At 38.5% G+C, this 25755-nt stretch overlaps 2 protein-coding genes across 2 annotated transcripts; both read left to right on the forward strand.

Moving 5' to 3' along the window:
- Positions 1 to 522: 522 nt before the first annotated feature.
- Positions 523 to 1038, forward strand: LOC115990915. Its single transcript, XM_031114682.1, has one exon. The coding sequence runs from the start codon at positions 523 to 525 to the stop codon at positions 1036 to 1038; it is 516 nt and encodes a 171-aa protein (XP_030970542.1).
- Positions 1039 to 9927: 8889 nt separating this feature from the next.
- Positions 9928 to 16997, forward strand: LOC115992008 (ras-related protein RABF2a). The gene is made up of 7 exons (XM_031116044.1): positions 9928 to 10143; positions 11249 to 11326; positions 11428 to 11595; positions 13244 to 13292; positions 13499 to 13572; positions 16024 to 16117; positions 16567 to 16997. Exons 1-7 carry the CDS (start codon positions 10105 to 10107, stop codon positions 16665 to 16667), a joined length of 603 nt encoding a protein of 200 aa, XP_030971904.1. The 5' UTR covers positions 9928 to 10104; the 3' UTR covers positions 16668 to 16997.
- The last annotated feature ends 8758 nt before the right edge of the window (positions 16998 to 25755 follow it).

Consider the following 25755-nt stretch of genomic DNA (forward strand, 5'->3'; position numbering starts at 1 on the left):
GGCGAAGAGGGCTCTAGCCAATCCGGTACCCAACGATTCCAAAACCGATCACCCTTTCGAGAATCACGTCGGCACAGGAATCACTCACACTCCCGAGAGACACGTCATCACCGGAACAGTTCACGTTCACACGGATACGACGACCGAGGATCGGATTCACCAGAGGAACGGCGACCCCACAATGCTGCCATGGACGCCATGAGCCGAGCCTTACGAAGGGCTGCCCGCTCACCATTCTCTGATGAAATTGAACGGGCCCCTATGCCGAGTCGATTTACACGACCACCATTCAATTCCTACGATGGGAAGACGGATCCTGTGGAGCATGTCAGTCATTATATCCACATGATGTCCTTGCATGCACACAATGATGTGCTGATGTGTAAGGTATTCCCCTCTAGTCTCGGCTCCATGGCCCTGAGATGGTTCAATGGGTTACGAAAAGGTTCCATTCGCAGCTTCACCGAGCTGATCCAAGAGTTTGGCAGTAGATTCGTGACATGCAGCTGAGTGCCGCAGCCGATGGATGCGCTACTTTCCATAAAGATGAGGGTCGGTGAAACCCTTCGGAGTTACGCCAGTCGATATTGGGAACTATACAACGAGATCGGTGAAGGAAATAAAAAGATAGCGGCAAGCACCTTCAGGATGGGGCTCCCCGAGGATTCTGAACTATGGGCGTCGCTGACGAAAAGACCTCCCGAGGATATGAGGCAACTTATGAGGCGCATTGAGGAGTATAAGCGCCTGGAAGATGATCGGCTGCAAAATAAGGGGAAAGCTCGGTTACTCGGCAGATCTCGGCAGGGCATTATTCCGGCAAGATCGAAAAAAAATTTCAGGATGCAGGAACCAGAGGCGCAAATTGAAGGAGTTAATGTGGCGTTCAAAGAGCCTGTGCACAAAATTCTAGATCGAATTAAGAACGAATTGTTCTTCAGGTGGTCGAACAAGATGGGGGGTGACCCATCTCGGAAGAATCAAAACTTGTACTGCACATACCACAGGGATAAAGGGCACACCACCAAGCAGTGTTAGGTACTAAAAGATCATCTCGGGCAGCTAGTAAAAGCAGGGTATCTGAAAGAGTTCGTAGTGGACTCCGTAGATTGAGAGGCCTGCTAGGGTGTTCAGCAAAAAAGGAATCCCCTCCCACCCCCGCTGGGAGTGATCGAAGTCATCCACACTGCCCCGAGAGATGCGGCCGCAGCTAAGGGAGTACTGACAGTGGCCTGGGCGGAGGGAGAATCACCCGAGAAAAGGATGAAAGTTGGTTGGTTGACAATCTCTTTTGGCGAGAAAGACTTGAAGGGGACGATCCAACCTCATGATGATGCGTTGGTAGTAACAGCTCAGATAAGCGGGTTCTTGGTGAAAAGAGTGATGATAGACCAGGGAAGCGGAGCTGACGTAATGTACCCAGATTTGTTCGAAAGGCTCGGATTGAAGAGCCAGCACTTGGTGAAATATGATACGCCGCTGGTCTCGTTTGACGGAAGAGTCGTGATCCCCGAAGGTCAGATTTCTCTCTCGGTGGACATGGAAGGCAAGGAAGTAATGGTGACCTTCATAGTAGTCCGATCATTCTTACCGTACACTGCAATCCTAGGAAGGCCGTGGATTCACGCAATGAAGGCTGTTCCGTCCACCCTGCATGTGAAAGTTAAATTTCCCACCGAGTATGGAGTCGCCGTGGTACGAGGGTACCAACGAGTGGCTAGGCAGTGTCTTGTCGCCGCGGTCAGATGGAAAGGCGAATAGATTGGACAAGCAGAGGCCACCGAAAAAGAAACTTTATAGCAATTACAGAAGCCCCGAGGGGAAACGGGGGCGGACGTTACCGAGGAGGTTTTGAAGGTTAGAATCTTTCCAGACACTGACAGGTATTTCCAGATAGGCACGAGCATGAATGACCGAGAAAAGGTAGAGATGTTGTTATTCCTTTTGCAGAATGTGGATGTTTTTGCCTGGAATCCGTATGAAGTGCCCGACGTAGATCCCGAGTTCATTGTCCACAAGCTTAACATGGACCCATCATTCCCCCGAAAAAACAAAAACTAAGAAGAGCATCGAAGGAGCATGTTGACGTGGTAAACTTGGAAGTCCATAGGCTGAAGGAGGCAGGAGTGATAAGAGAAGTATTCTTCCCGAAATGGTTAGCAAATACGATGGTAGTAAAGAAAAAGAACGATAAATGGAGAGTTTGTGTGGATTTCATAGACTTAAATCAGGCATGTCCTAAAGATCCGTTCCCAATGCCCAAGATTGATCAATTAGTAGACGCCACGTATAGGCACCCGAGGATGAGCTTCTTAGATGCTTTCTAGGGGTATCACCAGATCGCCTTGGCGCCCGAGGACAGAGAAAGGACAGCATTTATCTCCCCGAGTGCAAACTATCACTATGAAGTCATGCCGTTTGGGTTGAAGAACGCCAGAGCCACGTACCAGTAGATGATGACGAGGATGTTCCGAGAGAAAATTAGGTGCACAGTGGACGTATAAATTGACGACATGGTGGTAAAGAGCAGAAAGGAGTCGCAACATACGGAAGACCTCCGGGGAGTATTCGAGATACTTCAGCAGCATAAGTTGCGCCTGAATGCCGAGAAGTGTACTTTCAGTGTGGGGGCTGGCAAGTTCTTAGGTTATCTGATTTCTACTCGGGGGATAGAGGCCAACCCCAACCAGATAAAGGTCGTGAATCGTCTCAGACCGCCGAGCAATCCCAAGAAAGTACAAGTGCTAACCGGGATGTTAGCCACCTTAAACCAATTCATCTCCAAATTTGCTGATCACTACAGACCGTTTTATCAACTTCTAAAGAAGTGGAAGGGTTTCAGTGGGACGAGGAATGTGACAAGGCTTTTCAAGATCTGAAGGAATACTTGGCAAAAGCGCCCATGTTAACGGCCCCGGAGTCCGGAGAGGATTTGTTTATGCACCTCTCGATGTCCAACCACGCCGTGAGTGCTGTGTTACTAAGAGACCAAGGAGTGCAGCAGCCAGTATATTACATAAGCAAAATCTTAGTAGATGCCGAGACGAGATACCTGCCCCTGGAGAAGTTAGTGTTGGCACTGGTGCACGCCACGAGGAAGTTGCCGCATTACTTTCAGCCTCATACTGTGTTCATCCTCACCGAGTATCCCCTGTAGTCATTGTTAAAAAGATCAGACTTCACGGGCCGAATAGCCAAGTGGGGAACTCGGTTGGGTTCGTTCGACATAAGGTACCGGCCGCGAAGCTCGGTGAAGGGACAGGTTCTTGCTGATTTCATTGCAGAATTTACCCTTAAGAACGACGGAAAGATAATCTGTAATGCAGAAAGTCGTCCATGGAAGGTGTTTGTAGACGGCGCTTCGAATGCTATGGGGGCTGGAGCCGGTATTGTCATAATCACCCCGGAGGGCATATGACTAGAACACTCCTTCAGATTAGGATTCAAAGCCTCAAACAACGAAGCCGAATACGAGGCCTTTCTAGCCAAATGAAAGGTCGTATTGCATCTGGGCGCGAAAGATTTGGAGATTTATTCAGACTCTCAGCTGGTTGTTTATCAAATCTTAGGAAGTTTTGAAGTTCGGGACTCTCGGATGAAAGCCTATCTAAGCACAGCTAAGCAAATCATTAGCAAGTTTGGGACAGTGAAGGTGGCCCAAGTAGGTCGGGCACAAAACAGACACGCCGACTCGCTGGCCACGTTTGCCTCGTCTACAACCAAGGATATTCCTCGGCCCGTCAAAATAGAACTTATAAGGAAGCCAAGTATCGATGTGAAAAATGATTATGACCCGGCCAAGGTTGAGGTGGCCGTGGTGTCAGTGGCCAATCCGTGCTGGATGAACCCTATCATAGATTTCTTAGCCGAGGATAAAGTTCCGGACGATGAAAAGAAGGCTAAAAAGGTTCGTCGAGTGGCTTCCTGGTATTGGCTGTCGGCAGATCGCAAATTGTACCGGAGGTCTTTCGCAGGCCCTTACCTTTTATGCCTACATCCTGAGAAAGTGAACGAACTTCTGACCTGCATGACGGAGTGTGTGGTGGCCATGTTGGGGGGCGGTCTTTAGCACACAGGGCGATGACCCAGGGGTTTTGGTGGCCACAGATGCAGAAAGATGCCGCGGAATATGTTCGGAGGTGTGAATAATGCCAAAAACACGCCCCTCTGATCCACCAGCCAGCAGGTCGTCTAAACCCCGTCAGCAGCCCATGGCCGTTTGCACAATGGGGGCTGGACATCCTCGGCCCTTTTCCCCGAGCAATAGGTAACCACCGGTTTGTATTGGTGGCAGTTGATTATTTCACGAAGTGGGCGGAAGCCGAGGCCTTGGCCTGGTTAGAAGAATGCCGGGAGGCAGCAACCATACGACTCGCGGAGTATCAGCAGAGACTTGTCCAAAGATACAACCAAGATATAAAGGGTAGGGAATTCAGCGCCGGGGAATTGGTGCTGAGAAAGGTCGTGGGAAACATGCGGAACGTAGCTGCAGGGAAACTTGCTCAAACGTGGGAGGGACCATACAGAGTTACCGCCATTGCAGGCGCGGGGGCTTACTACCTGGAAGACCTTGACGAGAGGCCGCTCCCCCGGCCATGGAATGTCCACAACCTAAAGAAGTTTCATCCGTGACCATCCATACACTAAAATGTAAGTCGAAACCTTGTACTTTGCTAAAATCAAGTTAATGATGAAGTTACTTGTCTAAGCTGTTTTCGATTCCGTCATTGCACTTTAAGAAAATTGCATGTTTTGTAAAAAAAAAAAAAAAAAAAAAAACTCTAAGAACAAAAAAAAAAAAAAAAAAAAAAAAAAAAAAAAAAAAAAAAAAAAAAAAAAAAAAAAAAAACCTAAGGACAGAAACCTCATCCTCGATTCGATCAAAATCTCCGAGCAGGTGAAAACCTTATCACTACCAAAAAAAAAAAAAAAATTCTAAGGACAGAAGCCTCATTCTCAGTTTGATCAAAATCGCCGAGCAGGTGGAAATCTTATCATTAGCAAAAAAAAAAAAAAAACTCTAAGGACAGAAGCCTCATCCTCGGTTCGATCCAAATCGCCGAGCAAGCAGAAACCTTAACACCTTTACAAACACTAAGGATTGCAATTTCATTCTCGGATCATCCAAAATCGTTGAGCAAAGGAGAACTGTGCACCAGGTTTTGAGGCATCACGCCATTTACAGTCACGGAAACTAACACCCGTTGTATGAACACGATATATTAGGGCATGATTTAACCCACCGTGTAGGCAGCTCACGGCCCAGCTTGCTACAGAATAAATAACCACAAAAATAGATAAAGAAAGGCGGCACAGAGGGTCAAAGTGAAGCGTTCGCAGACATAATCCAAGTAAACACACAATGAACAGAACGTCATTCAAAAAGTTAAAGGCAGAATTAATGTCTCATCGCCAAAACTCGGCAACCGTTTACGGGTCATCCCCACGAAATAAGGAAATTGTTTAGTCACCACAACTTGGTGACATAGGCAAATATACCAATAATAAAATAAATAAATAAAATGTTGTAAAAAGAAGTAAAAGCATGAAAAGAGCTGGACGGCAAGTAACTTAATCAGGTGGAGGGCCTAGTTGGATCTGTCGCTTCAGGCTGCCGCTGGTCGGTCACGGGAAAATGTAGGTCCTCACCGAGCAGGTCTTGTACAGTTGGGATGCTGGTGGCTTCCATCTTATCTGGCTCTGCATGAGCATTAATCTGTTCCACCAGCTCCCTCATGCTTGCTGTTTCTTCCTCCTCAGCGTGCACTGTCGGCGCCTACACGGCAGTAACGGGGCTCGGAAAGGGAATCTGGCCAAGGTCTCTTAGGGGGGAATCCTCAGGAACGCCCAGAGCTTGCAGGGCGACAAACCACCCAACCTCAAAACCCAACCTTCGAGCTTGGGCCACCACCGGTTCTCCAGATTTCTCGGCATCGGCAAACCCTTCGTTATACCATTTTTGCTCACAGGCCTCCAAAGCTGTCCTCAGGTCGGTGAGTTCCTCGGCTTGGGAGGTGTTTAGGCTAATCGCTTCAGCTAGCTTTACGTCTGTTTCGTTCTGCTTAGCCAAGAGCTTCGAGCACCTCTTCTCCGCCAACGCTCTATTCTTCTCCGCGGCAGCAGCCTTCTTCTCGGCAGAATCAGCTGCCTTCAGTTTTTCCTTCGTCGTTTTGGCAACTGACTCTTGTGCCCCCCTCTCACGATTGACCTCCTCGGCAAGATCCTTTGCGCGGCTAGTCAGGATGTGAGCCAATTAAGCAACCTGACAAACACAAAAATTAGTACGGAAATTAAAAGAAAGGAATGGTAAGTAATAGACAAACAAAGAGTTACCGCAATAGTATGCCACTCTAACCGGCGCCCCACGGACTCCTCCGACCCGTCCTCAAAAGCATGCACGTCGTCGGGAAGAAGAAGACCCTCGGCCAGGGTCTGAGCAATACGACCCCCCTTACCTTTCTCCCACATTCGCACACAGGCGGTTGAAGGCAGAGGCTTGCCGTCCAGCAAAAACTTAGGCTTCCACGCTGGTGTGGCTTGGGAGGAGGACGCAACGCCCGGCCCGACCTAGGTTTGCAGCTCGTGAATAACGATACCTCCTATTGGCCAGGGAGGAGTCTAGATGGCTACGTCTCCCGGACCCGTAGGCGGTTGATCGGTAACCCTCTGCCTTTCCCGGGCTCGTCCAGCTTGAGAAAAGGGTGGAGGGGGAGGCACCTGGCTTCGACTCTGAGAAGGTGGGGGTTGGGTGGGCTGCCATGCGCCGGGCACGAAACGATCGATGGTCATGACCCTCCTAGTCACCATGTCTTCACCGAGATAAGTATCGGTAGCCGACAAGTCGGTTGCTTGAAGCGCAAGATGCTCGGCCTCCACAACTGGGTTCTCGAGTTCAACGGGGTTCTTGGGCTGAGCGGGCTCTTAAACAAAGGCTTCTTCTTGAATAGCCTCGTGAGCTAACTCTCGAAAATGCCAAGACACGCGCTCCGTAGACTTGTCCAGCAAAGGCGCTAGCTCGTTCGAGCAAGTGTAGCACTTTCCGAACTCCTTTGCCTCTCCGGTCGTAAGCTTCGACGGCAAAAAATTCGAGTACCGAACGTCGATGTATGACAAAAGTGGACTGTTAACTAACAGCGCCTATTTAAAGGACTGTCAGGTGGAATAAACGGGCTCTACTCCGAGGATCAGGTGCGAGGCTCGGAGCTGTCCGTCCTAGTGCACGAATACCTCGGAACGGAGAATAAAGTTTAAGTCTTTGACGTGGACTGTTCTGATGTCCGGAACGAACACCTTGTCGTCTGCAAAAGAACAAAATGCTATATCAACAGCCAGTAATGAAAAGCTACTTCGGTAAAGCGAAAATAAAAGAGGGGGGGGGGAAACAGTTAAGTCAGAGATTGGTACAAACCTACTTCATGCTGTGAAAGATGGCAGGGGACCTCCCCGGCAAACCAGTTGCCGCGCACCTGGACAAACTTCCCGGCCGAGTTCCTATTCGAATCAGGTAGGCATGATATCAGCCGTACCCGATTATCTCTAGTTTTTAGGTAATAGTTGGAAGCTTTGTTCCCACAAAGACTACATGTGGTTAATGTCATGGTAATCTAACTGTAAATCAAAGGTGTGGTTCAACCTACTAACGCAGCTAACTACCCGATAAAAGTTCGGGGAAGCTGGTCGGGACACAGCCTGTAGTACCTAAGTGTGTTAATCAAAAGAGGATCCACGGGGAACCTAACCCCACAATCTAGAATTGCCATTAAAGGAAAAAAAGTTGTACCACGCCCTCGGTGGAGAGCGATTTCGCTCTCGTGGCAATAAGCCACTTCCACGTCATCGGGAACATTAAACTTCTGCCTAAAGGTGGCCAAAGCCGCCGGGGCCTCCAGGAGGTAAGAGTAACCCATTTTTGAAACTTAATATTGTGAAATGGAACTCGTAGAAAGAAGTTGAAGGAATAGGAAAGGGAAGAGAACTTACTTTAGGTTCTAAGGGAGAAAGGAACTCTGGGCTGGTGAGTAAGCGCACAAAGAAGTGATCGGCAGAGAGTATGCTCAAGAAATCAGAGGTGAAAAAGTGAAAGAATGTTCTAAAGAGAGCTATTTATAGGAGCAGAAGAGGGCATGAGAACGTTTAATCAGCAATAAATAGGCACGATTCACGAAAGACCCTGCGAATGCCAAAGATAACTGACATGCACGCCGCTTCGGTTCACGAACCGTCAGGCAATAATGACAACTGAACCTGGCGCCCCAGAATAGCGCGTCTTTTGAGAAGAACATTAATGAGAAGCCATAATCGCATGAGTCCCTAGTCGTAGGGCTTTCAAAACCAAAAGGCTTGGTCGGTTCCTTGATTCTTCCTGGCAGCCGGATATGAATCAAGGGGGGGCTAATGAACGGTACTGAGGTCCCGAGAACCAAATGGGCCCTGGGCTCAAGCCCAATGGCACGACCCCATCACTTTAAATTCTGCTTGAAACTACCTTCACGAACTACGAGTTTTGAGCCTCGACTCCTAACCGATGCTCAGTGTAAATTTCCCGAACAATCAATGAAACTTTGTCCAGACGTACCATAGGATGCTCAGCAGTTCAGGAAACATCACTACCGAGCATATTAACCTGAGTTGGAACCAAGTTCCAAAGCCATAATCACTGCATTCCACTCTCACCTAAACATCCACTTACAACAGATAATATTGGACCTTCAATTACACTAACAATGGCAGTAATCATGATCTCCCCACTAACTCAGAGCTATAAATAGGAGAAGCTGGGAAGAAATGGGGGTTCAGAAAAAAGGGAGAAAAAACAGTCATTTAGGAAGGGAGAGAGGATATTACTCTGAGTCTCTGTGCCAAGAATTACCCAAAGTAGGAAATCCTAAAGCCCACCTTATAAATAAGTTGTGAGCTCAAGTGAGGTTAAGCCCAACAGTCTCATTTTCGACGCGCACAACTATTTTCCTGCTGTTTCTCACATTTTCTCACCCATTTACTCAGTTACCAAACAATTTTTATAATAGAAAATTTCAATATATAAACTTAAAACAAACAAAAATCAAAACAAAACCAAACAAAAATCAGAACAAAACATTTCCACAATTCAAAAACTCGATCAAACGGAGAAAAGGAGGAAGAGAGAGTGATCGACAAGTGAGGGAAAGGGAGAGGTAGATCGAGAAAGAGAGAGATCGGGCATGGGTGGGTCATGGGTGCGATCTCGCCGGTGCTGGGGTACGATCTCGGTGGTGCTTCAGGCGACGCGAGATCGAGTGGGTGTGGATCGGGCAAGGTAGGTATGGGTTTGCCGAAATGGGGATTAGGTTATGTTTCTCTGGGTAGCTTGGATGTGGATCGGAGCTCATGGTGGTGTGCGATCTCGCCGGTGCTAGGGTGCGACGAGCCAGTGCTGGTGTGCGATCTCGCCGGTGCTAGGGTGCGACGAGCTAGTGCTGGTGTGCGATCTCCGTGGTGCTTCAGGTGGCGCAAGCTCGCCGGTGCTGATGTGCGATCTCTCTTCCTTGTTGTTTCTCTCTCTCTTTTGTTTTCCTGGGGCAGAATTGATTTGAAGGTAAAATACAAACAGAAATGGTTTTACAGGGTCAGAAGGCATATTTTACGGTCAACAGAAATAATTTTCCGTTTGACCCAATTTTCCTTGCACACCCAAACACCCGCATTTACAGAAAAGTATTTTCGGAAGTAATTTGAAGCCAAAACAAACACAGCCTGAATTACATTTCAGGTAAAATTTTAAGGTACAATCTTATAATAAAGTTTTCATTTTTTTTTTTTTTTTGACATTTTGAGTCTTAGACATGATTGCCACGTGCAAGATGTCGGAATTTTTTTTTGCTAAACACGTCGGAATTAAGTAATTTAATTTAATACACACAAAAAATTCAATCGCTTTCGTGTACTTAACTTTTGCGTTGCGTTGAGTCTTTCGTAGAAACAGAGAGACAGAGAAAGAGACGGGCTACTCCATTTTCTTGATAATTCTGTCAAACCCCTCCTTCATTTTCTTCTTTTTCTTTTGTCGAATTACGATTTTTCTTCTCTTATAAATTGTTGATCTTGATCCATCAATCGATCACTGTGATGGCTACCACCGGCAACAAGAATATCAACGCTAAGTTGGTGAGATTTTTTTTCTTCTTTAATTTAAGATCAGTTTGACTGTGCAAATTCTGATGTGGGTTTGATTTGATTTTGAAGAATTTTCGCTTCTGGATGATTTTTTTTATGCAAATTCTGATGTGGGTTTTGCTTATTTTTCAAGAATTTTCATTTTTTGCTTGGTTGTTTGATAATCTTGATGCAATTTCTAATATAGGTCAATGATTTTATTTTGGGCTGTTCGCAATTTTGATGCAATTTTTTTGATGTTGGTTTGCTTTGATTCTCGAGGATTTTGATTGGGTTGTGCTGTGCAATTGCAAATTCTGATGTGAGTCTTAGCTCTGAAGGATTTTGTCTGTGTTGAGCTTAATTTTTGGTGCAATCTTGTTATTTTTTTCAGTTCTTGGATTTGCTAATGCTTTTCATTCAAACCCCCAGTTGAGGGGTATGAAGCTTTTTTTCTTTATTTGGTATATTCTTTGAACAAATTGTGATTAGTTCTGTAGAATCTTATGATGCTTGTCTCTTTTTACATGCAAATGCTGATGTTTGGTTTGATTTTGTTATCAATTATAACTTCAAAATTTGTACCGAAAAGTTTTCTTCTTTTTGTTTGAATTGTTAATAACTCTTGTTTTGGTGTGATATTGTCAAGCATGAGTTGTATGACATGAGTTGCACGATTGGTCCACTTTGTTTCGATGAACAGCAAGGTCATTTTTCAATATGTATGGAATTTTTTGATTAGGGCAATTAACATAGGGTGTAATGTATATTAGGACACCTTTTTCTTTGATTGGTAAGCTATACACACCTTGTGGATCTTGAGCCATGATCTTATCCTCCATCCTATTATTGTGAGATGTGGAAGTGACATTTAAAGTAGTGCTCATTGGCTTGTCGGTTTGTTAGTGCACTAGAATATATGAAATTTAGAATCTTTAAGTCAAGAAGTTTGTTGAAATGCAAAGCTTTTTTTTTTTCTTTGTTGTATAGGTATGTTCTCATATGAAGATGGGGTTATAGTTATGAATAAAATTGTTAAGATTTTTCATTTCTTTCTTTTGCAATTTCTTTGAGATGATACTGAGTTGCATAAGGGTAATTTTGGTGTTTGCTTCAGGTGCTTCTTGGTGATGTTGGAGCTGGAAAGTCTAGTTTAGTGTTGCGCTTTGTTAAAGGGCAATTTATTGAATTTCAGGTTGGATGCTATCAAAATTTTGGGGTTTATAACATTTTCTATTGAATTTTTTTTTTTTTTTTTATCCTGGTGGTTGACACTTTTTCATTTACTGTTTTTAGGAATCAACCATAGGTGCTGCCTTTTTCTCACAAACATTGGCTGTAAATGATGCAACTGTAAAATTTGAGATTTGGGATACAGCAGGTCAAGAGAGATATCATAGCTTAGCTCCTATGTACTACCGAGGAGCTGCTGCTGCAATAATTGTGTATGATATTACAAACCAAGTAAGTTAATTATGACAATGTGGATGGCACCTTTCCTTTTGGTTGTAAAAAATTTGTAATGCTGCTGCAATTGTCTTTTGTTGTGATAATTATTCTGTAATTGTACTGGCCAATGCTTTCTAGCTCAATCCCTTGTAAGTGTAAGGCAGAGGTTGATGTTGTGAGTTCAAGACCCACTAGTGCATGTGTACCGTACCAATAAAAAAAGAGTTATGTAATTGTAATGAATTACAATGAGAAGACAGATGTGTTATGTGTTCAAGGTTATGTAAAAATGCGAAATAACTCTCAACTATATGTACATATGGGAAGTAGGGTATGTATAGAAGACAAGAAATTCAATAGATTGTTGACCACGCATTGTTATATATGGTAAGGATTTATAAGTGAACCTCTTGTGGTTTGGTCATTTCACAATATTTTCCATAAATTTTCAATTGCTATGTTTGAACCCTTAAACAGAAACAACAAGTCTTTGTTCCAAAACTTTGGGTTTGGCTATAGATTCTCAAACAAACTAATCAAGGTCTGTCACATGTACTCTTTCTGCCATTCAATCCTATCCTAAATCATACTCTTTCACTCTTCTTCTACCTCTTTTTTTGTTCCATTGATTTGAATCTACTTATTTAATTGCTTTTCTCTGCACATGACCAAATCATCTCAAGTGACTCTCTCATTTTTTCATCAATAAGGGCCACTCTTTATCTTTAGGCAGATTTCTTCATTTCAAACCCTATCTTTCCTTATATTTCCAGTCATCCATCTTAAAATTCTCACTTCATAATCACTCATTTTTTAAAATGTTACTTCTTAATGGCCCAATATTCAGGATCATTAAAGCATAGCTGTTTTTATAACAGTTTTATAAAAGTTTTCATTTAACTTAATAGGTTTCTACAATCACACAATACTCCTCATGTGCTTCTCCACCTCATCCACCCTGCTCTGGTACTACAATTCACTTCATTTTCATTCTATTCATCCTTATGAATTATTAATCAGTGAAAGCACTCACTCATCTAGTTTTGTTAATATACCTTCTATATTCTTAGTTGTAGTCCTACATGGTTGAAAACCTGTAGATTCTAAAGCTTCTCTCCAAATTTCTAACATTCAATATGAACTAAAGTAGCCTATGAAAGGTGATGAGAACTGAGAAGGCCTCACTTCAAAACTAGATCACAATTTTTGAATATCTTGGTATTCAACCTTGTTTCTCCTCATACTCTTTGCTAGTTGCATCAGGATTTTCTTGACATTTTCCCTAGCCCAGTGTGTACGCTGTGTCACTGTCACAAAACCCCCCTCCCAGTTGACTTGTCTAAATGAAATTGTTTAGGCTTGCTTAGCTGGAGATCTGTATGCAGCATGTCAAAAATTTATATATTTCTCTGTTTATTATTGTGTGCTTTCATATTTTTTATATTATTTTTCTCCTTGTATGACATTATCTATTGCTTATATTTACACCTGAAATTTGTTAGCTTCTTGGATGGTTATAGAAGTTGGAAAATTATGTGTGCATAATTATGTTAATGATGCAGACTGTAGCCTCTTATATCACCAAAAAAAAGATGTTGACTGTAGCCTTGTTTATTGTAATTCAATTTAAGCCAAGTTCCAACATTGGTTTCTTCTTTTGTAGGCCTCATTTGAGCGAGCGAAAAAATGGGTCCAAGAACTTCAAGCACAGGGTAGTGTTTTACATCCTATGTTGTCTGTAGACAAACATGATTTTATGTGACTCTATTTCTTATGATTTTGTTATGCCATTCATTGATTGAACACAAACTTGTATTGACTGCAATGGAAGATATAACTCATATTACTAAATGGTTTTTGTGACTCTATTTCTTCCAGAATTATTAAATAATTTTATTTTACTTTTTGTGGACACAAGGAAATCCAAATATGGTCATGGCACTGGCTGGCAACAAAGCAGATTTGCTAGATGCGAAAAAGGTGGAAGCAGAGGCAAGTACATTAGTTTTGCTTTTAGTAATGTGCTTCTTAGTCTTTAATTAGCCTCAATTTCCCCTGTTGTAAATCATTGAATTTGAGATGACTATAACAGATTCACGAGATCACGAAATTCCAAAAAAATTTAAAGAGTCTTTTAGATTTTGCAGAGTTTAAAATATATGCTTAGATGTCTGAGTATTTTGTGATTTTGAGAGTTGTCTTTGTAGAGAATATGACAAATGATTTGCTTCACTATTCCACAAGATGACAGTTGACATGCATGTTGGGAATTTTTGCTTAAAGTAACTTTTTTTGCCACTTTTTGCAAGTCTCACTCCAATCCTCTGCTCTGAACGAAAAGTTAACAGAAATAAGAGGAAAATGGTGGATCAGACTGACGGTATTAAGATTACTGTCAGACTATGAGAGATTTGATTTCTAGCATAGTGGAAAAAGATGGAGTGAGAAACCAAAGAACATTACTTGTGAACTAAAGTCATGACCTTCCACTCTCTTCTAATATATATATATATATATGTTTTTTTTTTTATAGGTAATAAAATCTTTATTGAAAAGAAAAGTACAATGAGTTCACAATAGTAAACTCACAGCAAAAAAATGGATACAAACAAATCAATGGGAAAGCTAATAGAATTAAGGAAATCAGACAAAGAAGTACAATGTGTAAAACTCCAAATACGAGACCACTCAAATAAATTCCTAGTTAGCAAAGACTTCAACAGGTCCACAGTTCTATTAATGTCCTCAAATGTTCGGGCATTACGTTCCTTCTAGGTTAACCACATAAGACACGCCAGTACCATATTCCAAACATTTGAAGAATGATTCCCCAACCAATTCCACCATGTAGAAAGGAGAGAGACTACTGTCTTCAGCATTACCAACTGAACCCCAAAGAAGGAGAGGACTTCACTCCACAAGGTATGGACAAACTTGCAATGGAGCAATAAATGATCCACGGTTTCCTCATCACACCGACATAAGCAACACCAATTAACAAGAGGGAAGTTCTTCTTAACAAGGTTATCTATTGTGAGAATCCCACCCCTAGCCGTTGTCCATAAGAAAAAAGACACCCTTCTATTCTTAACACTCCAAATGCACTACCAAGGTAAAAAAAAAAAAAAAACCAACGGAGCTTCCAATAATGAATTATAAAAAGAACGCACATCAAAGACACCACTACAATTCAATTGCCAAACCATGGTGGCATCAACCCCCCTTAGGTATTTTGGATGAGATATGCACAAAGAAAGCATAAAACCTTGCCATCTCCCAATCCTGAAACTCACAGCGAAAGAGTAAGTTCCAGCTTATATCACCCCCATCAGGTGCAATAACAACCATATCAGAAATCCTAGCTTCTTTATCCACAGCACAAGCAAACATTTCCGGATATAATTCTTTCAAAGAAGTAGGAATACTCCAAGGGTCATGCCAGAACCGAATACCAAAACCCTCTCCTATCGCATACAACACATGACCAAAGAAACTCTCAGCCCCCTTCCTAATGTTCTTCCACATCCCACAGCCATGCGTTCCTCTAGCAGCTTCAGTTTTCTCCTTTTGTCTTTCTATCTTTGTGTGACTGTATTTTGCCATCTTTTTTTTGGGGCAAGGGATGGGGGGTTGGATCATTTAGGTTGCTTTCCAGAACTGTCTTGTTTGCTTATCTCACGTGTGTGTTGGAAAAAATTTTAATTTGTATTAATTTACTTTACTTTTTGCAATTCTCAGTCCTCTCAGAAAAATAGAGATCTGGGTTTCAGCTTCCTTTCTTTTTGTGGGTGTCTGCTGCTTCCTTTTGTTTGGCATCCAAAATTTAATGTTGAACCAGCCCTCTCAAAACAGTGCATATGCCAAAACTTTGTTTTAATCTTTTTTCTTCGTCCCATCCCCCAAACCCCCAAATTATTAATGAAAAATATTGGATATGCCTTTAAACTCAATTAAGACTGTCTTCCTTTTGTTTTATTCTATCTCTACCATCTCATCACCGAAACCCCCAAATTATTTATGAAAAATATCGGATACACCTTTAAACTCAATTAAGATTGCATTTAATGCAATCGAGAATGTCAATTTGTTTGGATGTTACACATAGCTGATATTCCCATGTTCTGATCATACCTGTTAAGTGGCTAAACATGCTCCATGTGGGAAAGAAAAAAGAAAAAAAAATTAAAGGTAAACATATAATGAAAATGGATGTGTTATATCTAAACCATACATCTTCTGAGGGCTGATTTGTAATGTAGTCACCTCCTTGGAGTTCTATATCATACATTATTGAAGTGAGTTACATTTAGTAATTCTACTCTAGATCTCAGGCTGGAACCTGGCTCTTGTTTACAAATTATTTTAGTTTGTCCTAACTTCTGTCTGCATGTTGTATGTTCAAGGGTTTGTGTGTTGCTTATGTGATTGTCACTTTTGTTACAGGAAGCACAAGCATATGCTCAGGAGCATGGCCTTTTCTTCATGGAAACCTCTGCAAAAACTGCAGCCAATGTCAATGACGTCTTCTATGAGATAGGTATACTTCTAGGGAATATTACTTAAAGGTGCCTTGCCAGTTGAAACACAAGTTTGAAACTGAAATTTAATATAAAAGTATTAAGTTGGTCATTTAGATTGGGAAATCAGAAGAATATTTAAAGGTCTTGAATCAAAAACTAGTTTAAATTGTACTCAGGCAACAATAAATCTTGTATTTTGTCTCTAATTTTGTGAGACCTGTTTCTGTATTTAGACTTTACTGGATGCATTTGCTAAAGTTATTCTGAAGAAAGTTTCTTCAAATTGTTGACCTGTTAATGTGAGAATAATGCTGAAAACTTATGAATGACCAACATAATCATTTAGGGTGTTTTCCAAAGCCAACTACATCTTTCACACCTACCGAAACAAAATTGCTAGTGCTGAGTGTTTGTACGTGTAATTTCTCTGTGAAACTATAGTTGATTATTTCATTTTTCTGTACAGCTAAAAGGCTACCTCGAGTGCAGCCGGCACAGAACTCATCAGGAATGGTTCTTATGGATAGACCTGCAGAAAGGGTTGCAAGTACATCTTGTTGCTCTTAAAAGACCCAGGGAACTTTTGCACGTTGCCTGCGCAGCCTTTGTGATGCACAGTTGAAATCAATGTTCTAGTTATCAAGTTTGGCTGTGGGTGTACAACTCATTCTGAACTGTACATGCATGTTTGTTGATGCTGTATTTACTGGCCGTAAATGATTGTGGATATTGTGTTATGTAACTAATGGTGTGTTATGCTTTAGTTTCAGTTGCAAATTAACAGGGTTCAGTTGCCAGTAATACTTTTTTTTGTTTTTTTGTTTTTTAAAAAAATGATTCAGTAAAACATTTCCATTGAGAAGCAAACATGATTATAAGCTTACAATACATGTGACAGATCTACATGTAAAAGTAATAAATGCTGTTACTGGGAAAAATAACCTTGAGGTTTGTAACAATGTTAAGCAGCCAATGAAAGAGTGCCTGTTACCTTGAGAAGCAAGCATTGTTGTTCAATTTAAATATTTGGTATAGTTTCACTAGTAAATATAATTGATGAGTTTGACCTACCTTAAAATGTATAATAATGTTCATGTATTAGTGAACAATAGCTTTTATGGGGTAACATCTACATGCATACTAGTATCTTGAACCCATAATCTCATCCTTCAGGTGTTAGTTCGCATAGCTCTATGATTCTTCATTTTTACAAATTCTTGCTTTCTGTTTGAGGGCTCATAAATTTAGCGAAAGTCATTTGAGAGTTACATACTAATTTAAAATCAGTCTTCTCATCCCTCTCCTTGCCCCCATTTTATTTTCTTCTCCCCCTTTTTCTTTACCATTGCAAACCAGGTGGCCTACGGTTTGTTATGGTGAAGTTTGATTTTAAACCAGTGTGAAGCAAGGATTAGTTTTAAAATAAATAAATAAATTTAAAAAAAGAAAGAACTAAAAAAACAAGAGCTAAATTAAAGAAATATTTTAATAAAATAATTAAGGTTTGGATGTCTCTAAGGCAAAAATTCAAATAGTATTTATTTTATACTGAAATTTTGTCTTAAAGAAACACAATTTCAGTTCACATATGAATTTGGATATCAAACATTCACAAGCAAAAATTCAATCTTATTCATGTTATTTAAAAATCGTGTCTTCCAAACACAATTTCAGTTATACTTGTCAATTTGGATATCAGACATTTAAACATTTAAAACACAATTACTGTATAACATGAATTATATTAAATTTTTGCGTTAGAAATATCCAAACCTTCAAATTTTAGATATCTAATATCCAAACTAATATGCAGAACAAAAATAGTGTTTTTAAGACACAATTTTTGTATAACAAGAATTTTACTGAATTTTTACCTTAAAGATTTAGGATTTGGATGTTTGATATCCAAGCTGATATATAGAACTGAAAAAGTGTTTATAAGATATGTTTTCTATATAGCATGAATTCTAATGAATTTTTGTCTTAAAAATATCTAAACCTTAAAGGCTTGAATGTCTTATATCCAAACTGATAAGTAGAATTGAAATTGTGTTTTTAAGACAATTTCTAAATAATATGAAAAAGTAAATCATATGAATAAGATTAAACTTTTTAGTTAGAAATATCCAAAATTCCAAACCTTAATAGATATCCGTTCAGCTTTATTCTTAAAATTCAAGCCACAAGTAACTTCAAATCTTCATATTAGCTTTGAATTTGGTCAAACCTCACATACAAAATTTCTCCATTGCCTCTGTTAAAGGCATTCTCATTTTGTAGATCTACAAAAGAAATAGTCATTATTGTGTAAAAAAAAAATCATTTCCCAAAGAAAACCATTCTGTAAATTTGTGATTTCACGTATTAAAATTCTTTGTTCTTGCATGATATGAATTGCACACTAACTATCACAATGCAACACCATGTTGTCTTGCTTCAAACAAACTCATCAACCAGGCCTCTAAGTCAGTTGCTTCCTTTATTGCCTCTATTTTTATCATATACTCAGTGCAACCGTGTAAACCCCGCATTTCATTAACTTAAAATTTTGGAACTTTTGAATTGAATGCTTTAATATTTGAATATTTGATTAGTTTATAATATTTAATTTTCTATTATTTTTGTTTAATGAGAGAATCAATTTGACTTCAAAAGGTTTGGTCGTAAAAAAATATCCAATTGACACAAAAATTGACGTGTATTAAGAGCGTAAAGAATATGTAATTCAACGGTTAGATTTTCAAAATATGCACTAATATTTATTTTATTGAGTGAGTTTGTAGCCTAAAACTACAACCAATTTTGTAGTTAAACTTTGTCCATCTATTAATTACCTATACATATATCATCTGGCTTGCAATCAGGCATTTAATATATATTTTGAAAATATCCACACTCATGGGACTATATATGTGATTTGCATGCCATGTCTAACCATGATCAGTTTGGTTATTTGTATATATGGTATGGTTATGTCTATTTGACATCTCATATTTCTTTCAATTTTTACCCAAAATAAGAAAATCATTTGTTGTTGGAAAGCTTATGGGATGTAAATGGCAGCTATGCAATTTTCTGTTTCTACAATTAACCAATTTATTTCATGAAAATGCGGCACAAAGTTTTAAGTTGAAAAACTAGAGTTCGACTTATCTCTCAACCCACACCACCAATGGCCATCAAATTTTAAAGGCATGTTTCCGAGGATAATTTCATCAAATGGGTATATGCCACAAAAACGGTGCTAATTCAAGCATGATTCCTTGTCATTTTTTTAACTTAAAAAAAAACAAAAACAAAAACAAAAACAAAAAAGAAAAACCATTAAGAGATATACATACAAGAAAAGGGAAATGAAGAACGTAGAAAGCAATAATTCTTTATTTTATGTATATATTCTCAGTTGTTCAGACTATTTTACTTCCTACTCTTATGAGACATTCAAGAAACCACATAAACTAAGAGTCTGTTTGGGATTCGCTTATTTTGCTGAAATTGAAAAAATTTTGCGAAAGTACTATAGATAAAGGTAAATGTTAGTTGAAATAATATAGTGGGACCCATGAATAGTACCAAAAAGTGTAATAGGACCCATGAATAGTAATAAAAATAAGCTGAATAGTAAAATAAGCTGACAAAAAATAAACTAGCTAAACAGACACTAATAGTGTGGTGAATTAAACCTAAAACCTCTGAATTTATGTCATGCTCCAAACTAATAAGCCGACCACCCAGATACACACATAGAGATTCTTTATTCACATGCCTTCGTTAATCAAGCTCACAAATAAATAGGATATTTGTAAGTGTTCAACGTTGTATTTTACTACCTCTCATGAACAAAATATTAATGTGAGAATCACACGGTGGTATTTTATTCAAAAACAAAACACACAATATCCACAACTTAATGCACTCAGAGAGAGAGAGATTTCCTTGTGTGTTGTTCTGAACGCCACTCAAAATGATTGTCTAACAACAAAGTGTAGTATCCTATATTCCTATTTGTAGACACATAGCACCTCATCATGAAATTTTGGGGTCGTCAAGCAGTTGCAACTTTTGCCAAAGGTTATAATCCTTTACCAAGAGTCACGCCAATTCGCCGAGAATTAAACCAATGCATGAAGAGTCACAACTCCTCATTATGAATTGGATTGAGCTCACTTTGGGCATACTCATTTTGGATTCAACCTAGCACAATATTTTTAACAGCTATATTCTCACAATTTCAAAGTTTTCAAGCTGTCATTGGATGGTTCTATTCTCCAAGATTCACTGTCTTTCATTCTTATAGCCTAAGTATAAGGAAAATTTTTTTAAAAAAAAATTAAAAACTTTTGTTTTCAATATTTCTTCTTTCTCATAATTTTCCCATTGAATTTAAAGTTTTAAGATAGTAGGTTATTGAGTTTTGAGGTGGGCATACTCATTTTTGGATTCAACCTAGCACAATATTCTTAACAGCTATATTCTCACAATTTCAAAGTTTTCAAATTGTCATTGGATGGTTCTATTCTCCAAGTTTCATTGTCTTACTTTTTTTCTTTTTTTTTGGGTGGGGGACCATGGTTGTCAAAATCACAATTTAGATCACATGATCCTACAATCTCACATGCCCAAAACGATCTAGATCATTCAAGGATTGTTCACATTCAAGGATTGGTGGGAGGATCGTTCAAGATCATTAGTATTGTACGATCCTAACGATCCCACACGATCCTAGTTTCTGGCATTTTTCTTAAGCCTAATAGAAGCTCAAATGAAAAACAACGTCCCAATAGGCCCCATTTTGTTGTTCTAAGGTTTATGAGAAGAAAGAGAGAGAGTTTTTACAAAATCTACCCAAAACAAACTCACACATTTGTGAGATAGAGGGCTGAAGATCAAAAAGTGAAAGAGGTAGCATAGATCTTTATTCTACATAGCCATTAATGCTTCATAGTTCATAGATTTGCAATGAAGACTTTGAGTTGAAATAGAGGAGAAAAGGAATTACAAAAGAGAGAGAGAGAGAGTTCAAGTAAATGAGGAGAAAGATAAAAGAAGAAATTAGAAAGTGGAGGAAGGGAAAAATTCTTAGGTAATCCCAGAGTACGAAGAAATTGTGTTCCTTCCTCTCACATTCGTGGTAAACACTACCATGAATTTAATAAATATACCCCATTATAAATGTGAGATAAGGAAGTATCATTCTCTGTGTCCCGGGAGTACCTAGGAATTACTCAGGAAATATGGGGAATTGGGGTTTAAGATGGAGCTTGGAGTAGGAATGGCAATTTTGCCTCACTCCACAAAGGTGGTGGGACGGGAATAGGGCAAGATTTTAGCCCTGCACCACGGGGCAGGGTGGCGATGGGTTTAGACTTTTTAGACCCAACCCGCCCCACCCTGCCCCCCCCACCCCCCACCCCGCATTGATAAATGTTAAATTGTAAATTTTTCATACCTTAAAACCCTATTATTTAAACAAACATATCATCAACTTATTTTATTCTACTTAGTAAGGCTTTCAACCTCTTTTTTTTTTTTTTTTTTTTTTCTCTAGAAAAGTTGGAAATAAGGTACCAATTTTAACATTTTCTTTTGTCTTTATTATAAACAAATTTATATACTATTGAATCATTGATTATTATATTATGAGATTTTTGTTTTTGTTGTGATATTGTCTTGTTAACCACTTTAATAATATTATTCAATTTTTGCTAAAAATTAGTTTGATTTGATGGGATAAATTTATTTGTAATTTCAAGTATATTTTTACTAACGAAACAAGTTTTATTAGAAACAATTGTAATAGTTGTGGGCAAATTAACAAGAAGTAGAGTTTTACAGGATAGGACGAGGCTTTGTAGGGCCTCAAGGGGCAGGGATGAGGCAAGAAAATTTTTCCCGTCATGCGGGGTGGGGCAGAGATGGGGCAAAGACAAAATCATGCAGAGCGAGGGCAAAGACTCCATCCTTCATACCCGCCCCACCCCATTTCCATCCCTAGCTTGGAGTGCCACATTTTGGGTTTTAAATTTTAATAGTTAGTTTTTTTCCCCCTTGAAATGATGATGCTAGGGTATTAGTAAATTTGACTATGTAACCTTTCCTAGTATTTTGAATTTCAAATAAAACTTAACCTTTTTTTTTTCCTTCTAATGCCATTGATGGTCCGGTTGGTATTTTTATAACTGAAGTTTTCTGGTTTTTTAATTTTTAAGCAAATTGAAATTGATGGTCCGGTTTGATAATAACTTGTTGTACTTGGTTCCTAATAAATATTTATTGAATTTTTAGGATAAATTGTGCTTAAATTTAAATATATTTATTTCGTTAGTATAAGCATAATAATATATGATATACAAATTATCTCATATTAATGCAAATCTTTTTTCTTTTCTTTTTTTCTTTTTTTATGAATGCATGATTTATGTGATTATTTAACATACAAAGTCACTACAATGTGAGTGAGTTCCAATTAACTCAACTGGTAAAATCTCTAATGATTGAATAAGAAATCTAGAATTCAATCCCCACTTACACCAAAAACCAATTGGTATCTTAGTTTGATGATAAAGAGCTATCATCAGGAGTGCACATCATAGGTTGAAACTCTAAAAAAAAAAAAAAAAAAGTCACTACAATGTGCATGTTTTTTGCATTTTTTTTCTAAAAAAATGTAGGATCTTACGATCCACGATCTCACCTACCTCTCACAATCCTAGGTAGGATCCCAATTTTAACAACCTTGGGAGGACCGACCTTTGTTTTCAAGATTTCTTCTATTTCTCAAAATTTAAAAGATGGAGTAAGGGATGACCTTTCCTATCATGCTCTTATCACTTATTTGTAATAGCTATAGCTGTTATTAGTTGTGGTAGGCAATTTCTTATTTACCCACTCAATTGTTGAGGAGATAAACACCTTGGGAGTATCTTTAATTAGTTAATATAATATATAGAGACAAATTTTAACCCAAAAGGCATAAAAACAATAGGTATGTGCTCAATTATATTATATTAACTACTTATTCTTCTCAACGTTATTCAATGTGGGCTTTACTAACGTTTATACCCAACATTAATTTTGGTCTAAAGTCATTTGAAAGCTAAGAATTTTTTGCAATAGTTAAGAGGACGAATAGGGAACTCTAATGGTCAATTCTAGTTTTTTTTTTTTTTTTTTTTTTTTTTTTTTACAAGATAGAAATTCAGCTCTAACTTAATCTATATATGTGTGTATGTGAAACTCCCTCCTAAAGACTTGAATCTCGGCTCTTATCCCCACACCCCACAGGCAAAAGAGATGTGATAGAGGCAAATGGGTACTAATTTCATCATCCAATTATCCATACAAAGGTCAATGCAGTAGGTGGTCTAATGGCTAGACAGTAGTCCAACAAGGCAAAGGGCCAACGCTAGGTTCATTGGTGCCCATCTTTCTTTGTGTTGTTCTAGGCATGTAGGGTTGCCACCTTCCCATTCTTATGCTTTTTGTTTTTTTTTTTTCACCCAAAAATAAATAAATAATCTACACGAAGAAACGTATGAGAAAAAATGGAGTGAAATTATACTTTATTCTCTTAAACTATCACTCTTTTATGCTTATCGCCTTAAATTATAAAAATGCACATTTACTCCATAAATTATTATCTATATAAGTTGTAACACTTTACACTTTATTTTATGACTAATAGTTTAGAGAAATAAATGTGCATTTTTATAGTTTAAAAGAGTAAAATATAAAAGATCATATTTATACTTACTCCTCTAAACTATGAAAATACTCACTTACTTTCCTAAAATATTAAAGGGTAAGTATAAAATGGATATAATTTAAAATATAAAAGTACATTCTCATAATTTTAAGAATTAAATGTGTATTCTGGTAATTTTGTGGGAAAGTATAAAAGGAGTATTGTTTAAAGGGATAATGCATAATTTTCCCAAAAAAAAGAAAAAGTGTGGCATTTAGGTCTGTTTGGATACAGTTGAAAACTGAAAAGACTGTAACAAATTAATTTGTAAATATGTAAATAGTTCTGTGAGGCCTATTTTAATGAAAAAATTATTGAAAATAAAGTTTGTGGGTCTCGTAAATAGTACACAGATCCACTTGTGTGGCTGAAAATTAGTAGAAAAGTCAAATTGTGCTGCTTAAAAAAAAAAAAAAAAAAGCTGAAAAGGCAAACATTTAACGTGGACGCGCAAATCAAACACACACATAAGATATCTTTTTCTTTTTTTTCCTCCTTCTCAATATATATATGATTTAAAAAAAAAAAATTAAGCTGAAATGCCCGTTATATCCAGGCTCTCTCTCTCTCAATCTCAAAAGGGAAACGGCAAACTTTAGCAAAGCTCTTTTGTCAGAAAATACAACTGAGGCTACAGCCAAAAAAGAAATTGCCAATAATAACCCCTTCATACAGTCAGAATTCTTAGTGGGAAAGTAAAGGATCCAGACAAATTACAAATAAAAGTAAAAAAAAAAAAAAAACCAACTTTATTTTTTGTCACTATAGAATGCAATTACCAAATAATAATAATAATAATAAAAACTGATGGCAGTTTGGTAAAACAGAAGGGCAAAGCATCTCTCTCTCTCTCACAAACACAGTCACAGGGTCAGAGAGATCATTGACTGGTCGCCTTTGACCAGTCTTTTGGGGATGTCAGTACCTGCACTTTTTTCAGATATACTGCTCCCTCCCTGTACTACTCTTACTCACTGCCAACATTTCTCCCACCTATTTCTTTCTACCCTCATTAATGATACTTTAGCTACCTCTACCTCCACCCCCAACCTTTTCTAAGAGCGTTCGCTACACGCTCTTACCCATTTCATCCTCATCAATCTCTAATCTCTTCCTCTAGCTAAATATAAATAAAGTTTTCTTAAAATAAATTATTAATATATGATCTAAAGACACACATTAGTAAATTCTTATAAATAAATAAATAATTTAGTAAATTAAAATTTGAAAGAAAATTTTTTTTTCACAATTTTTTTTTTTTTAATGATTACTTCTATTAATTATTGGAAAATGTTAACAAGCATGGGTGCTTATTAAGGTTTCCTTAATATAGGTTCTACTTAATAAAATGATTAGATAAATGAGAGAAAAATACATAAAAGTAGTCACATAGTTTATTTTAATATTTTTTTTCTCTTTATAAAGTTGTTAACGAGTAACTTACGGTGCCCGTTAATACAACCCTTACTTGTTTGCAAATTGGAATGAATCTCTAATGGTCCGTTTAGATTGAGGGAGAGGGAAATGGAATAGAGTAGAGTAAATTTGGCCCAAAATCAATCTATTTGAGCTAACTCTACTCCCCTCCACTCTCGCTCCTTCCCTCCTCAATCCAAACGGGCAAGTTTGAACTAAAATGAAATTATAAGGATTTTGTCTAAAGTATTCCTAATAATTTCATTTTAAACAAAACTTTAAAAAGGTAAAGATGCAGTAATTGAAAAAACTTGTAAAATTAAATTGTGAATGATCCAAACCATGAGGAGTTAAATTGTATATACACAAATTACAAAATTTGTTAATTTGAACAAAATCTAATTATTTCATTTTAGGGTTTTGTTAACAAGTGTGCTTTTAAGGTATTTTATAATGAATTATTTTTAAAAAGTTTTAATGCCAAAAATCAGTTGC

Source organism: Quercus lobata, chromosome 5 (genome assembly GCF_001633185.2).
Source record: "Quercus lobata isolate SW786 chromosome 5, ValleyOak3.0 Primary Assembly, whole genome shotgun sequence".
In the NCBI taxonomy this organism is placed as follows: Eukaryota; Viridiplantae; Streptophyta; class Magnoliopsida; order Fagales; family Fagaceae; genus Quercus; species Quercus lobata.